Raw genomic sequence first — 15,623 nt, forward strand, 5'->3', positions numbered from 1 at the left:
TGCCCGCAGAATTTAATACCTATCGGGGTTCGTCTAAACCTCTTGGTGGAAGGAACTTTATCTTATATATATATAGGATTGAAAGGAGGAAGGTAAGGGAATCATGACACATAGACGAGGACATTTTTTAACTCAATAAACCAATTACGTTGACTATTAAATACATTAGCAATCGCCGTTTATCACGCAATGCTATTCCTAGTTTGTTGTTCAGCAATCAGTTGCCGGGAACGGAAATTGCGGTCACATTTCTTTGCGGGACGCGAAGGTACAAATTGATCGAAAAATCCGCGATTACGAAGTAACGCGGGCAGAAGCGCGGAAAGTCTTGGATATAATAATTTAATACAGGCGCGCCAGATATCTCACCCCGCGAGAGAACTTTTACCACGCTCTCGTAACAAGAAGAAAGAGAGAATCTTGCGACGACAATACTGAAAAATTCATACATTTCGGGGAAGAATATGAGCGGGATTGTGAATAGATAAGGCGAGCACCTGACACGCATATGACAACTAACGGGGCATACGTGGTCGGACGTTAAATCGATACAACTGCCGACGGTCCTTCGGGAATTTCATATGACGTTACCGCGCGAAAGGTTCCATTTACGCCAAAAAGTCAAGTGTCGATATTTCATCAGAGGAGCAGCATCGATACTTTACGTTCTCAAGGATGGTGAACGTCGGTGCGATGTACAAATTCTCTCAGGCCAAATGACCCGACCGGGCTCTACGGACTTCGCTTTAAACCGTGCCCGAAATACTTTAAGAAAAGTGCAGTGAAAAGTTACGAGAGACATAATTGAGAAATTATATAGAGTGTCTCTTTTCAACGGTCCTACTTTCTAATCATGAATTTTTTTCTCAAAATAGAGTCCAGCGGATATGTCGAGAGAAAGATTTATTATTTTTGCAATTTTCCTGTTTAACATTATGTATCATTCTAGCTGAGTTTAATTAAAATAATTAAGCAAAGTTTATTTAAAATTAATTGAAATAACATTATGAACTTATAAAATAATTATAATATTGCGATAAATTGTTAACAGTATTTTCTTATCCACTTGTTTGTACAAGCTTAGAAAGAGTTTGTCCTTTATTTGTAATCATGAATTATTAGATAATTAGATATGGGCCGAGAGGGCACACAGCCCCCTTCTTCCCCTCCGAGAGGAACGTCCAGTCAGGACGTGGCGCAGGGGGAGGGGCGGCGGACGAATCATCACGCTACCCGTTCCCCTTCCATCCAAACACGCCGAGAGGGATATCCGCTGAGTTTTAGTCGGTAAAAATCCGACACTCCCCTTGCCTCTCCCCGGAGGCAGGGGGGTCTTCGCCCTCTCATAAAGAGGGGGCTACCGGGCCATATAACTCGGTAGTCGACTTCCCAGCGTAAAAAAAAAAGAGAAGAATAAACATCAAATTAGCTGAAAATCGGTTGCCAAAAAATAATATGCAAAAGTGTGCGTGAAATTTTACTGTAGGTAAAAGAACTTAATTTTTTAAATACAATTTTTTAATTAATTTAAATTCTTTAATTTACAGTTTTAAATTTTAAACATTAAAAATTGTTAATTGTCAATTTGAAAAATGTCAAGAATTAAATTTAAGGCTTTGTTAAATGTCGATATTCTGAGATCATAAATTTCAAACTTAAAAAGATTTTAAATATTAAATTTAAAAGGTAAAATTTAAAATAAATAATGCGAGACTGTAATAATCCAAAACAGTAAATTCCAAAATATCAATCATTTGCGTTAGTTACGCAATTACATAGTTCACATGGAAATTCAAGGAACTAAGATTTACCACCCAAGACGATGTTGGATCTAGCTCGCCATTAAGCGGCCGCGGCCGAGGGGGAAAGTCACGTAAGAACGTCTCGCACACGGGAGCTCGAAGATTTCGCTCGGCGCACAATAGCAAAAAGTCGCAAGATGCGGAAACTCTGAAGAGCGAGGAACGTCACGGTACGACTTTATTACACGGCTAGTTCGATTTACGAGTTACTCGAATCCAGGTATTTTCCACCGCAAGCAGGTGAGGTCGTCAGGGAGAGAGGCGGGAAGGGAGATCAAGGACGTTCGACGATAAATTTTCTTGGGCTATAATGGGGCTCTATGGTGGTGGAACGGACAGTGACGGGGGTGGATATCGGGGGTAGGATTTCTGCGTCGACTCAAGAGGCGACGCCGGAGTAAGACCGCACGGAACGACGGTGAAAAAAGGAGGCGAGGTGACGGTGGAAGGACCAGACGACGTCGGGATCGAGAATGTCGTTATCGACGAGACATTTTTCGTGGCGTTTCACGATTACTCGACGCTTGCGAACGGACGAAGCCAGAGGACTCTGCGATGAGGAGCGAACGCGAACCGTTTACGATCGAAATAGAACGTGTCTAAAATTATTTCTCTAGCTGTTCTAGACATAGAGAAAGAGAGAAAAGAGAGAGAGAGAGAGAGAGAGAGTAAAAGAGGAAAGAGAGCTTCTCTCCTTAGCAACGTTCTATCTTTGTCCCTTTCGCTATACATATACGCACATACATTTGTCCCTCCCTTTCGTTCGCATTCTAGCGGCGTCTTCAGTCTAATACCGGTATTCCGTTCTAATACCTCGTTCGTGTCTATAAAGTAAACCCCTCATAAAGCATCGAGTCGGCGCGAGAGAGACGTGAGGAATCCCCGGGTACTGCGGTTTTCGCGGTGAACGAGAGCGGTCGAGGATCTTTAAAGTTTTACTCACCAAGTGGAGATAGAGGAGAGAGGATGGTGGGCCGGCGGTAATCCGTTTCAGTCATTCCGTATGCACTCGGGTGTCCCTCGGCCGCGGTCGTCGTGCTCCAAAACTGCGAATCAACGAAGAGGAAATCGGAAAGAAATCGGGATGCAGGTTCAGAATGGTTGAAGAGGAGAAGTGAAAAGTTTGCGTAAAAGACAGTCAAACGAGCCGTTCAAGTGAACTTTACTTAAGCGTTTAAGCAGTGGACTAAAGCAGGATTTAAAGCGGGAATTAAAACCGATATAATTTCGATGAGTAAAAGTTTTTCGAAAGTTTTTCGCCGCACAGATACCGTAAAAAAATGTGCTGCCCATTAATTATCGTGAACGTATGTTCGAATTTTAATTTGTAACCAAAAATAATATATTCAAATCGACAACATTTTAATTTGTAACTCGACTGGATCCTAAATACGTGTTAAGTAATAATTTATGCATTGATTTTATCGTCTACTTTTATTTGTTTGACGAAACAAATGTAAGCAGAAGTAAATAGCGGAAGGACCGAAAAGAATACAAACGTCCGATATTCTAGCAGTCAACCAATTTGCGAAGAAGGACTCGTCTGGCGAAGGAGGAAGTCCTCTTAAATTCGGGTCTCGCTGCTTCTTGATAGAGAATCCCCGAGTGGCTATTTCTCACGGGCGAATAGAGTCGTTTAATTCCACGGACTCGAGACGAGAGAATAGGAATCTGCCCGCGCGTCCAGTCCTCCTCGGCCTTTTATGATTCAGCACGGCGGAATGACTTTTTTCGGACTCGCGCTCTTCCAACGTTTCTTTCGGACTGAAATCAGAGTCTGTGTATAAAATTATTACGCGCGGATCTAGTGGCATTTTCGCGAACAAAATATCTACATCGAGCTCCTTATATATATTCTGATCGTTGCTCCCACCGCGATTTATCTAACAGCTACTTCTTAATCCCGAGAGTTCGCGGAACAGAGTCGCGCACGCATCCGACGGCAGATACAAAATACCGAAACATCCAGCTCGTGTAATATTCAAAAGGATTGGTCGAGGAGAACGAGATGGCAACGTCGGGAGTAACGAGGCGGACTTCTAGTCGGTACATCGACAACTGCTGCGCATAAAGAAGTAAAAGAGACAGCGAAGGGAATTGATTGTATGCCGGAGAAATTCGTCTCTCGCAAGAAGTAGAAATATACAAGAAGATTTAATCAAAACATAATTAGCTGAAAGTATTAAGAAAACTGGGATACCGAATAAGAGCGTAATAACTGAGAGGTAAATTAAGATAAAAATCTTAAGAGATAAATTCTTCTCTCGCGCGCGTACAAAAAGGACGCTTTTACAAAAAGACAGGCCAAAAGGAGAGGTAATAAGTAGCGGAAAATATATAAAACTGTACCCTTAAAAATAAAATGGAACAGAATGGCGAGAGAGAGAAGTCGACTTGTGTAAGCGGCGCAATCGTAACAAACTAAGTGGGTACACTAATCTGCGATATAAAAACGCGGACGGGCCGTTTTTCAGCTCGTCTAAAGGCGATTCGCTCGCATACAGGGATCTCGTTAACGGAACGCGGGGAAGTCACGGAGAAAGAGGAACGCGGCACAAAGGGATTTCACGAGACACGGCACGCCGCGCCGGGCGTCCTTCCGTGCACAAGAATGCAGGATCAGGATGAATTTTACAGGACCCTCTGCTCGTCGGAGACGCTGCGCTCCGGCCGGAAGGGATTCTTCCATGATTTCAGCGGGCACGTGATGGAAACCGCGGGCGATACCTGGACGTCGAAGATATTCGGCCGGATCGATGACGACGAGGGACGGATGAGGGCGGTCTTCACCGACGCGAAAGTAAAAGACGTCGTGGCCGACACGCTCGCAAAGGTGAAGCCCCTTTTCAGAGACAAGGATGCGGAGATCTCCAGACGCAGGCGACTCGAAGGATACCAGCTCGGCGCCGTCGGCGAACACGACAAGGCCCTTTTACTGTTCAGTCAGGCTGTCCTGCGCGCACCTCAACCAGGTCACTTACAAATCGCGGTAGAACATCCATTATCCGAACGAAAAAAAGATTTATAATTTATTTTTACTGTATGTATTGTTACTTATAGTCATTTATTACATCGCTTATACTACTTTTAATATCTCGTTTACATTTTTCTTTATTCAAAAATTCTATGTTGACATGCAGCAGATATATCACCGTCCCGCACCTTGTCTGGATAATTGACATTTATTTACTGCATGAATTATCTGTAACAAGTATGCCAGACTGACGCGATTAAATTAGATGCGATTGTTAAGACGGATCATTAATTAACATTATTCACAATCGTTGAAACTTAGTTTTGTGCCAATATAAAATAATACACTTGTATTGTTCCAATAATTAGAACGCAACTATACGAATGTTTAATTAAATTATATATAATTATTATTTACTACAAATATAATATAATTGCTATTTATTTGATTTAATTATTAATTGCTAATTAATTTAGATTTATATTGAACTAAAGCATAAATTAGGCTGGAGAATCAAAGGCTATTTGATATATCTACGTTACATGTGAGGTTCAGCCGATTCTTTCTCAAATGAATATTTTAATATTTCTAATCTATGAATTCTCTATATTTATAATGCGCGCGTAGATCTGAAATACGCGTCGTCGAGTTGATAGCATACGTTCTGGTGTCGCGCCAAATCCGCAGAAGTGGAATAAATACTTAAATCTTACTCGCCGCATTTTCTAGCAACATATTCGTCAATTGGTCGAAAGACCTCACGTTTTCATGGCTTCATTGGCTTTGTGTCGATAAATTGTTTATGTTCGTGACGGTAATTGATTACCGGGTCTCAAGGCCGAGCAGCGATATTTTTTTAAATCATACGGTATCGACAATATCTGTCTCAGGTAGAAACAAGACGGTTGATCAGGGTCTGTCGTTGCCCCTGGCGCTGTTGGGAAGAGCCGAGATCTTTATGGCCCTCAAAGAATACCATTTTGCACTGGAAGATCTGCGACTGGCCGCCGAACATGATTTGCCGGATCAATCGATGTAAGCATTGCCGTCTCAATTCACAGAATCTCGATTTTAGAAACGAGAAACGACGTTGAACCATCGTAATGACAACAAAAGCGGACGTAAAAATCTCGAACTACAAGCAAATGAGATTACGATCATAGAATCTATTTTAAATCGTTCCGAAATAATTGCAAAACGTTCTTATTTTAAGATTTCATTGATTAAGATCCAGTTTTTCGAGATGGAGGCGCGTTCTCGCCGAATTTCCTGGGTAGACACCGCAAGAGAATCCGCGAGTTGGTGGATTTCGCGATGTTTTCCATGTTCCTACGTGTTTTCCGACTGTTCTCTACAATTTTCCCGAGTCACAGTTTTCCCAGACGCACATACGAATTTAATCGTGTGGGTGTATCTGTATCTCGGGATTGTACGCGCTCGCCTGGGTCCACCGAGCCCGGTATAATGCGGCAAGGGATGAGGTGGGATACACGCGCGCGTACTTCCTAAAATATTCAGAAGGGATGGGCACTTGCCGGGACGGGCGCGGCGGCCGCCGCCGAACGAAACTAGACTCCGGTTTTAGCCTACCCTCTCTGCGGTACCGTCGCTGGCTTCCCGCTAGGTTAACCTCGTGAAACTAGCCGTACGACTAGGCGAAGTGGCCTTTGAGTAGACGAACAATAAACATTTAATGCGGCGCTTTTGAGAGCGGCATTAACCCTCCGGCCGCCAAACCGGTGAGACGCCGGATTAAGCGAATGAATCGTGAATTTTTAAACGCCATTAACTTTAACGCGAAAAATGCGTTATTTAAAATTGGAAAGGAGATTTCGATTGCGCGGCAGAGAAGTCCCGAATGTCCCGATACGCTCGACGATCTCCTGGGAGTTTGGAAACTTTGGGGGACGATCAGGATTCAAATATCATCGTCGTTGATGTTCGTTCCTGATATTTTAACTGTCGCTTTCACGCTGCGAACACGAATTCGCTAATGCGAAAAGATTACCGTAAACATGAAACTTACATTACGCACGGAACATTGCACTATTTTGCAATAGAGGGAACTTAATGAGTCGCGTGATTCGTCGTTTTATTTTGCAAAACGGGACCAAATTTGAAAAATGTGTCTTGTGTAACAAACACGGGCGATCTTCCAGCTCGTCGCCCTCGTATTACTTTCCGAATCGAAAAGAATAAAAAAACGAAAGCTGATCGTTATTTTGTATCAAGTGTTTGAACCACCCTATATGTGACACTCGCGCGATATTGTGTTGATTAAACCGCCATTATACACTGGAGGAAAATATCATAAAATTCCCCACGGCGATATAATAACGAAGGTAATTCGCTCTGCGTTCGATGGCGATCAACGGGATTAACAGTATTTACTCTAATACCTTGCAATTGGTTACAAAAAGAATCTATTAGATTTTGAAAAGAGAATCCGTGTAGATACATTTATGAAGAATTTGATAGTTTTTGAAATTTTTAGAATCTTTTTGTATTAATTCCCGGATGCACGAACTAATAAAAATTTATGAATAGCAGGAAAATATAATTTCGTTAAATATTAAAATCGTATTGGCTGAAAGATAACTTGAGGTTTATACAAAAGTAATAGGAGAAAATTTGAGAAAACCGAAAATTCTGGAGAGATGTTATAAAAAAAAGATTTTGCCAAGATCTGAAAAATGTTTGTTACGCGTCTAAATTTTAAATGAAAATTTGAATTGTTCGTATTGTTTCGGCGTGATTATATTATAATCTGACGCTATCTGAATTTTCGGAAATTTCGCTGTACAATCTCGCTTGCCTCGCTTTAACGATCCGCATTCTCCGGTTTATCGACGCAGACAGACATAGTTATCATTGCATCAATCGCGAGTAGACGCGAGTGAGCCGCCGCTCATCGCCTGGTCAGTGGTTGGTGGACGTACTGCAAAATCGATAATATAAACACTGTGCAAGCCGCGGGCGAGCGGGCGTAGTAGCTGTTCTGTCAATTAAAATCGCAGCTGAATTAATGACGGATAAATGCGGACATGACGGATTACGCAGAATGGATTTTATCCGGCCCGCGCCACCCGTTATCCGTCCCGCGCTGCAAACGGTGTTATATTCGGGGAGAAGGGCCAGAGGGGAACGTTCTAATTATAATTGCTACAATTATCGATGAGCGTCACGCAGAATTCTCAAACGCGGCCGAGTCATTAGAAACTCGACGCGAATGCGCGCGTAACGAGTACGGCGGTGAATATTATCATTTTCGACGATTACATGTTTTACGATCGCTCTAAAAATTTGTGTGAATAACATGACGTGCGCATATATGTGTATGCATAGGGAAAATGCGTATTGTAACGACAAAAATTATCGGAGTTTTCTCGTTGAGAAATCGCTGGGTTTGGTTATAACGGTGTTTCCTCCCCCCTCTCTCTCTCCCTCTTTCTCTTCTGCGTGAAGTACGCAAATTTTTGCGAATGCTCTTGCAAATAAAACAAATAATATTTTGCAGGGGGAAAGGACGCCGCATTGCGAAATAATGTTTGCGGGATGATACTCGAGAAAACACATTTGCTTTATCACGGAATAATAGTCAGCGTATTTTGCGCGAGTGTAATTGCGAGGGGCTATTCCGCGAGAACAAAAGGCGGAGGGAGAAGCTCCGAGTTCGATCCTATCCCACAATTCCGTATCAAATTCCATTTTATAGCCATTTTCGTGTCTCGCGTTTTTATCCGAACGTCATAGTTAAGAACCGCGGGAAGGAGAGCTAAAGTTAAAACGGAAAAAGGGAAACTCTTCATGGACGGGATGCACCGTGCTGAATTTAAATCGAGCAAAGCGATGCGTAATTTATCTTTCCCCGCCGAAGAGATACAAACGCTCAGCGGCAGAGGAATATTCCTCGCCGTACAAGAACCTTTTAAAACGATTCTTGATGAAAAAGAAAACGATCCTTGTATTCAATATTAGGATATCAAGGGAGCGATAAATTTCTAAGAAAATTCAAATTAATGCGCGCGCAGTAATTTAACACGATCGTCAAGGGAGATAGAATCGTTGAAGGAGCATTGTGTCCCGAGTACTTGAAAAATATTCCCAGACCTCGTAATTCTGTTTTCCGACACTTAACGGCCGAGAAATGCGCCGGCCGGAATTCGCACTCGGAGCCCGGGGTACAAGGATAGAGATCGGCCAGATACGAGATCGAGCCATCAGCTAGAGATAGGAGCTTCCTCGTCGGGGTCACGCGCGCGCGCGCGCGCACGAAATTAGATCGGCCCCGATTTCCGCGCAGGCAATCCGCGACTGGATAAATCGTAGATACGAGCCACCCAGTCGCAATGAACCCGTTTTTTCCTCCCCCTCCGAATCCTGACCGGACCGTGCTCTCGTTCCCCGTTCTCGGGGGAAAAAAACGAGATGGATGTTGAACACGATCGGGATAGAGGAACAGCCAGGCGAGGAAATCTCGTACGTTAGCCCGTCAGTTTGGCAAGAAGGATTGCTCCTCGAGTCGGCCCGCACGTACCTACAACGGCTTTGATCCAGATTGCGGTAGCTTTCGGGGGATAAGCGACGTAGGACGATGCGATGCGACGCGACGCGACACAATTATTGGGATAAACATGCACGTGGGAAAACCTAGAGCAATGTTTCGCATGATGTATATATTGTATATGATAATACGAGCGATAAATTTCGTCTGTCGCGTCAAGCGTGACATAATTTATTATCGCGTAATTTTATTTCATATTTTAAGCTTGAAACGTATGTTTACAGTGTAATTTAAAAAAATAATGACATCTAATTTTTTTTACTAACGTTTATATCTTTTTTTATATCTTGCGAGTTCTTCAATATAAGAAGAGATTAGAAAGAATAGCTCAAAGTTATTTCCATACCTAGATATCTATTTATTTCGATAAAGAGAAATCTGCGGCTAAAGATATCTGCAATGGTTGATACAACGTTCGTGATATTTCCGGAACGATAATTCTCCAATGGACGTGCGCGCGTCGTAGTTCGTAGTTCTATCAACAGAATCAATTTCTTATTTTGACTCTTTGTAAATTATATAAATTAAAAGTGCTCCGGTTTTATTATTCCTCCAACGAGCAAACAGGCCGAGAGCTTTGATCGTAGACAATGCAGAAGAGAGATTTAATTATCGAAATAAAGAACGGGCGGGAGGAAGCGAGGAGGAGCTCGAGGAACGCTTTCGTGCTCGAAATGACGGAAAGATTCTCTCCCATCATCGTTAGGAGGATACAATTTATTAAGCGGGCGATTAAAGCGTAAAAAAAAACGCATTGTAGATTTATCGTCTGAGAATTTTACGAAATAAAATAACGCTCGTATACAGCGTCACGGTGAAACCGTACGGTACACGTTATCCGAGGTAGTCGTGTTGAATTAATGCAACGAGGGTAGCACTCGGCTCTACCGTTCGACCCTTAACCCCTGGGTAACCTTTAATCCCGCCGCAAAAGCTTTAAATCCGTTGGACGTCTCGGAACTTGCGAATCACGATCCGTATCGCGGAGAGATCGGTTGACAATGACGATCTTTATCTATCCACGGGATAAGCTTCGCATTCGAGGACGAAGCGTTAAATCATCTTTTACCCTTCGCTCATATAAATTGTTGAATATTTGACGTTATTTGAACGCGATATAATGTTACGGGTTTCCTTGCGCAATCTCACCTTGTACAATCTCAAAAATATCTAAGGGACATATAAAGCAGTAAAAGTCATTATTTATTTGCGAAGTAATTTAGATGGTATTATTTAGAACAATTTGTTATGAATTAAGTGCAACTTTACGTCGGAAAACCCGCACGTATATCGAGCTTAACGCATCAGAGAGTGGACGACCAGAGTGGAAAATCGATTACCCGCTGGACACTGCAAAACATTTCCCAAGGCCTGTCCCGACAAGAAGATCCCCGCGCGGCAAGTAAGATGACGGGTCGCGTTTTCCACGGCAAAAAGTGGAAACTCCGCGGGTGTCGGCGCAAACCCGCAGGAGTGGATTAGCCGTCGATGTGAATCTGAGCGTAGGGAAAGATAGGAGAAGAGAGAGAGAGAGAGAGAGAGACGAAGAGGGAGAGGAACCGAGAGCCTTCAGCCAGGCTAATTAATGAAGTAATCGACGTATAACCCCGCCTTGGCCCCTTCGACTCTGCTCAGTCACAGCTATGAAGTGGTCTTGTTTCGACGTCGCCTACGCGGTTAGACTACCGTCTAGCGCCCTTGCCGCATCCCAATGACTCGGCATTATGCCGTCCGTTGTTCAGACAGTGGTCCGCAATTAACAAGTTCGTAGCGATTTGCGTCTAGTACACAGGGTGTCGTAGAAACGTAACATAACGCATATATTAACGTAAAAAGCGTGAAAGCACGTGAAAAGCGTCCCTCTACCTTTACAGCATCGCGTTGGAGCAAGAAAAACGAGAGAAAGAGAGAGGCATTTAAAAAAAGCTTCGTTGAATAAAAAAGCGCAAGATTTTTCCGTCCCGTTTAATCAATACCCAGCTACTGTATCAACGTTTCAAGTTCATTTCATGAAGCTTCTCGCGCAGCATATGACACCCCCGTGTACGCGAGAACGCGTCGAGCGATATTCCGCGCGAGGCTGTTCCTCGTTATCGCGTCCATTGTTACGGCATTAGCATTGTTATATAATTGTTATGAAGGAGGGATTATATTCCCGCAGCGTAACGTGTATATCGCGCGGTGGATGCGCGCGATGCGGGCTTCGACGCGCGATACAACAAAATGGGGATCGGTTGGCCGATATATCATCCTGCACCGTAACGAAGAATAATTGGATACGCCGTAATTAATGGCGCGCGCCCGCCTGCATTTCGAAGATCTTCGTGTGCCGGGCACCGGCACACGTTGCGCGATCGCAAAGAGCGCGAGCGGGGAGAAAATCCGCGGAGGTTTGCGGCCCCGGCTGTTTGCCGGCTGTAGCCGGACCGCAGAGAAAATAGCTGCCGGATCGACCATATTTCTGTCCGAGCGTAACGCTGGAAAGAGAAACGTCGCGCTCGTATAAACGCTACCTGCCCCCGGGCTGGATTATTTTTGCGGGCTGTATTTCGACATCGATATACCGGAGGGGGAACATCGAGCGATTCGACGCAAATAATTTTCTCTGAGGGCCCTCTCAAAGAGCGATTTGTACCGATTCAGCGACTGTACAGGGTGTCCCGGAATAATCGGTACGATCAGACGATATATCGTCGAAATGTCAAAGGAACATAATAACGAAAAGGATGACTTATAAGACGCCTAATCCAACTTTTGTGTGGAGAAAACTCGGCTTAGTACAGTATTCTAAAACCTGATGTGATTTAATAGAACATTCAGTCTTTCGTTGCAAAAAGAATTTGTACACTACTATTGTTTTAAAATATTTATATTCTTACTTTCACTATTTTTATAGCTTTCGAGCAAATGATTAGATTTCTTCTTGCCTTTATTAGAGAATTATTTTCAAATATTTCCAATTTTAGACCGTCATTTTTGATTCATCAGTTCTAATTAAAAATCTGAGATAAACAATGGATAACGTATATGGGATATCTCTACATTTCAAGAGCGTTAACATTGGACTTGCATTTCCATTGCGCGACCGGCGCGGCGTCCCCGATTCCCATCTTATCTCGCGCATACATGAGAGATGAATATGTTCCGCGTATCAGATAAATACGGTTCATTATCAGACGCCCACATGAAGCGCCGAATGTGCGCGGTGAATGTCCTTCCCCAACCTCACAATTACAATGCCGGCACCGTGCGCATTACCCGTATAGCTATGTAGGGTAGTTTCAGAAAGATGGTTCAGTCTCCCCCAGTCTCTGCGACACGACTGGCGTATCTCACTTACCTAAATGAACGTATACATGGCAGCTTGAAGCCGGTTTTTCCTCGGAGACGCGGTCTCTTATGAAAATATTTTATTCCGCAATTTTGCCTCATATTTTTTTCATGAGGGATCACTTCCCTCGCGTTTATACCTCGCATTCATACAACTCCCGTCGTGCACTCCATGCAAACGGAAATACTTTTGAAAGTAGAGAATTTATATTTTACTAATTAATTGTCGCTTAACTGCTCGGACATTTCTGACAAGACAGCTGATTAACAGATATCTGTTACTACGATTAATTGACCTTTACAACGCTATTGCTATACGTGGACATAAAAAAAATAAGTTTAATCCAAACTGATGGTAACGATTAATTGTTCGAGGATACTGGCCACAAGAAGTGGAATATAAAAAAAAACGGCTTTCATTTCCACAGTGACATTTAATTTTACGATAAGGGAGAATGGCGGCGTTGTCGGCGCCGTTGTGATTAATCTTGCGAAAATATTGTGCTCTTCAAAATGATGCCTGATGTCGCGACATCGGCGCGGCGCATTAAAATTCAAAGCTCTGCCGTTATTTGCAGGCAGAGCGAGCGTTCTTAACGTCCCGGTGCGTACTCGAAGTCGACGAGCGACAACGCAAAACCACTTTGCCAACTCTGAGAATTTTTACGAGAGCGTCCGTTAATATTCAATACGTCCTGCGTGGCTCTTGAGAAACGCTCCGCAAATCCGCTAATGACGAAACTCGTCTACGGAAAGGAGAGGAAAGGGCCGATCGAAAGTTCAAACGGACTCGCGCGGTTGTCGGTCACTTGGTTCTAATTAGGCGAATTCTCATCTTTACACTCTCGTGCTTGATTTTTTCAGTGAAAAATTTTCCTCTCGCTTTCCTCCGCGCAACATTGTGCAACTTGTTACGTCCATTACTCTTTTTTTATTCTTCAAAAGCCACAACGAAGAAACTAATCTCAAACGCGATCGACACGCTCGATATCGAGAGCCGTCGCGCGTCTTTCAGAGCGTGAAATAACGCCTCCGTGAAAAAGTCGTCTCAATTAGCCTTAAGGGTTTCTTACGGAACTCGCGAATAGAGTTTAAACGGCCACAGGACCACAAGATACATACGCGCATACATATATATATGTATATATGTAATACCGCAGCAATCCCCGGTCTTGCGGACAAAGTGTACCGTTTAAACGGACTGCTATGGCACCCTGGCCATACTCACGGCGAGCCACGGTAAGAAATTTAATATCCGCGTGCAGAAGGATTATTTAAAGTGCCCGCTGGCTACCGGTAAAAAGTTTTTGAAGTAAACCGTACTTCCCTCGTGCTACCCCGACATCGGCCAAGATTGCTCACCTCGCTCGCAATTCTCCCAGCCGTTCCTGCTCTTCCGACAAATCTCTCAACAATAACATCGAAGTTATGTACGGAGTTATTTGCGAAATTTATTAATTATTTATCAATCCTTCGCCAACGAAACGAAACCACTTTTACGCGCGGACACGCGAATACGACGGGAATGTAAATTACGTGACGAATATTAGAAATGATAATCATGCGTTATTAAAACAAATGTGTATAACAGGGTAACTGAAAGAAGTGTTTTTTAAAGTTCATCATTTGTTATTTCCTCACGAAAACTACAAGGTTTGTCGGGACGTTAAGTGAAATCAAATATGTCGCGCGAGATTATGCGGGATTGTCTCTCGCTTGCCACTGTCTGGAGAATGCCATTATGTCTACGACGATGAAGCCATTACGGCGAGGCAAGTACATGTCGGGAGTATTTTTCTACCGACGCGAAACGTCTTTGGGGCGTCGACGAGCTAGGCGCCACCGAGGAGACGATGAGTTCCAATCGATTGCCACTTGTCATTCGCATATTGGTAGCTGTTCCACTCATCCGTCGAACAAAGCGTGTGCCTAACGTGTGTATGTGTAGAGGCCGGTACAAAAAAGGGGGGACAAGAGTGTGGAGGGAATCAATAAAAGCATTTACTCTACCTTCAAAAGGACGGATGGAAGAAAGAGAGAGAGAGATAGAGAGCGGAGATGGGTGGAGATAATGAACAAGAAGAGCTGAAGAGATCAAGAGAGAGAAAGAGAGAAGAAAAGAGAGGCCAAACACCCGGACATAGGGATGCAGGGCGAGGGGGTGGAACAAGAGGGCGAACGCGCCGGCCCGGTTTGATTTCGTCGGATGGGTTCGCAATAACAGTGCAAATTATTATTCCGCTTTCGTCCACATCGATCGATATGTCGCTCCGGATCTATATATTGCGTGGCTATGATCTGGAAACCAACACCGCCGACCTTCCCTACCGAGAGTAACCCGCGGAATTAACCCAGGCAAAGTAGGACGGGACAGGGAGGTGGGATACGATGAAGAGACCGAATAATGGGAATGGGGGAATGGAGAGAATAGGGAGAGAGGAAAAGAGAGAGAGAGAGAGAGAGAGAGGGAGAGAGGGAAAAAGAGAGAAATTCCCAAAGAGAGTGTTCATGGAGCAGAAAAATATCGACAGATCGCACACATGCATACATACGGGCGCGCAAACGACGTCGCTTTTAATAACCGATAATATTTAACGTGGACCGAATTCAATTTGTAGGAAAAACAGAGGTACGCTATTTCCTCCATCCGTGGGATTCGATCGTCGACGATCGATTTTGCGGTGGCCGCATAAAGCGTGAAATGTGCGCGCATCCTATTCTCTCGTATGTAGCCCGGCATAGAAAAATTCTCCCTTACTTCTCCTCGCTGAAAATAGATACGCCGAAATATCGAAATGTTACTTTGCTGGGCGGCTAAAACGATTCCAAGGAGATCGGGACGCGCTCTGCCTTTTCGACGATTTTCCGTAAGAAGATCGTAGCTTGAGACACACGAGGTAAGGCGTTTTTCGAGCTCACGTCGTTCGAAGATCCAGAGATTTTCAGAAGAAAT

General features: G+C 43.7%; 1 protein-coding gene across 4 annotated transcripts in view; it reads left to right on the top strand.

The window, feature by feature from the left end:
• The first annotated feature begins 2,593 nt into the window (after positions 1 to 2,593).
• LOC112451704 (SET and MYND domain-containing protein DDB_G0284059) overlaps positions 2,594 to 15,623 on the top strand; it is a 36,297-nt gene continuing 23,267 nt past the window's right edge. The window contains exons 1-3 of one of the 4 annotated variants that reach the window (XM_025011504.1): positions 2,594 to 4,227; positions 4,307 to 4,774; positions 5,667 to 5,811. In XM_025011504.1, coding sequence (XP_024867272.1) covers positions 4,414 to 4,774; positions 5,667 to 5,811 — 506 coding nt within the window. In that variant the 5' untranslated portion in view covers positions 2,594 to 4,227; positions 4,307 to 4,413. Of the gene's footprint in view, positions 4,792 to 5,666; positions 5,812 to 15,623 lie in introns of all 4 variants that reach the window. The other 3 variants (XM_025011507.1, XM_025011505.1, XM_025011506.1) reach the window with 3 other exon arrangements.

The sequence above is a fragment of the Temnothorax curvispinosus genome, unplaced genomic scaffold (assembly GCF_003070985.1).
Source record: "Temnothorax curvispinosus isolate PA1 unplaced genomic scaffold, ASM307098v1 QBEX01002454.1, whole genome shotgun sequence".
Lineage (NCBI taxonomy): Eukaryota > Metazoa > Arthropoda > Insecta > Hymenoptera > Formicidae > Temnothorax > Temnothorax curvispinosus.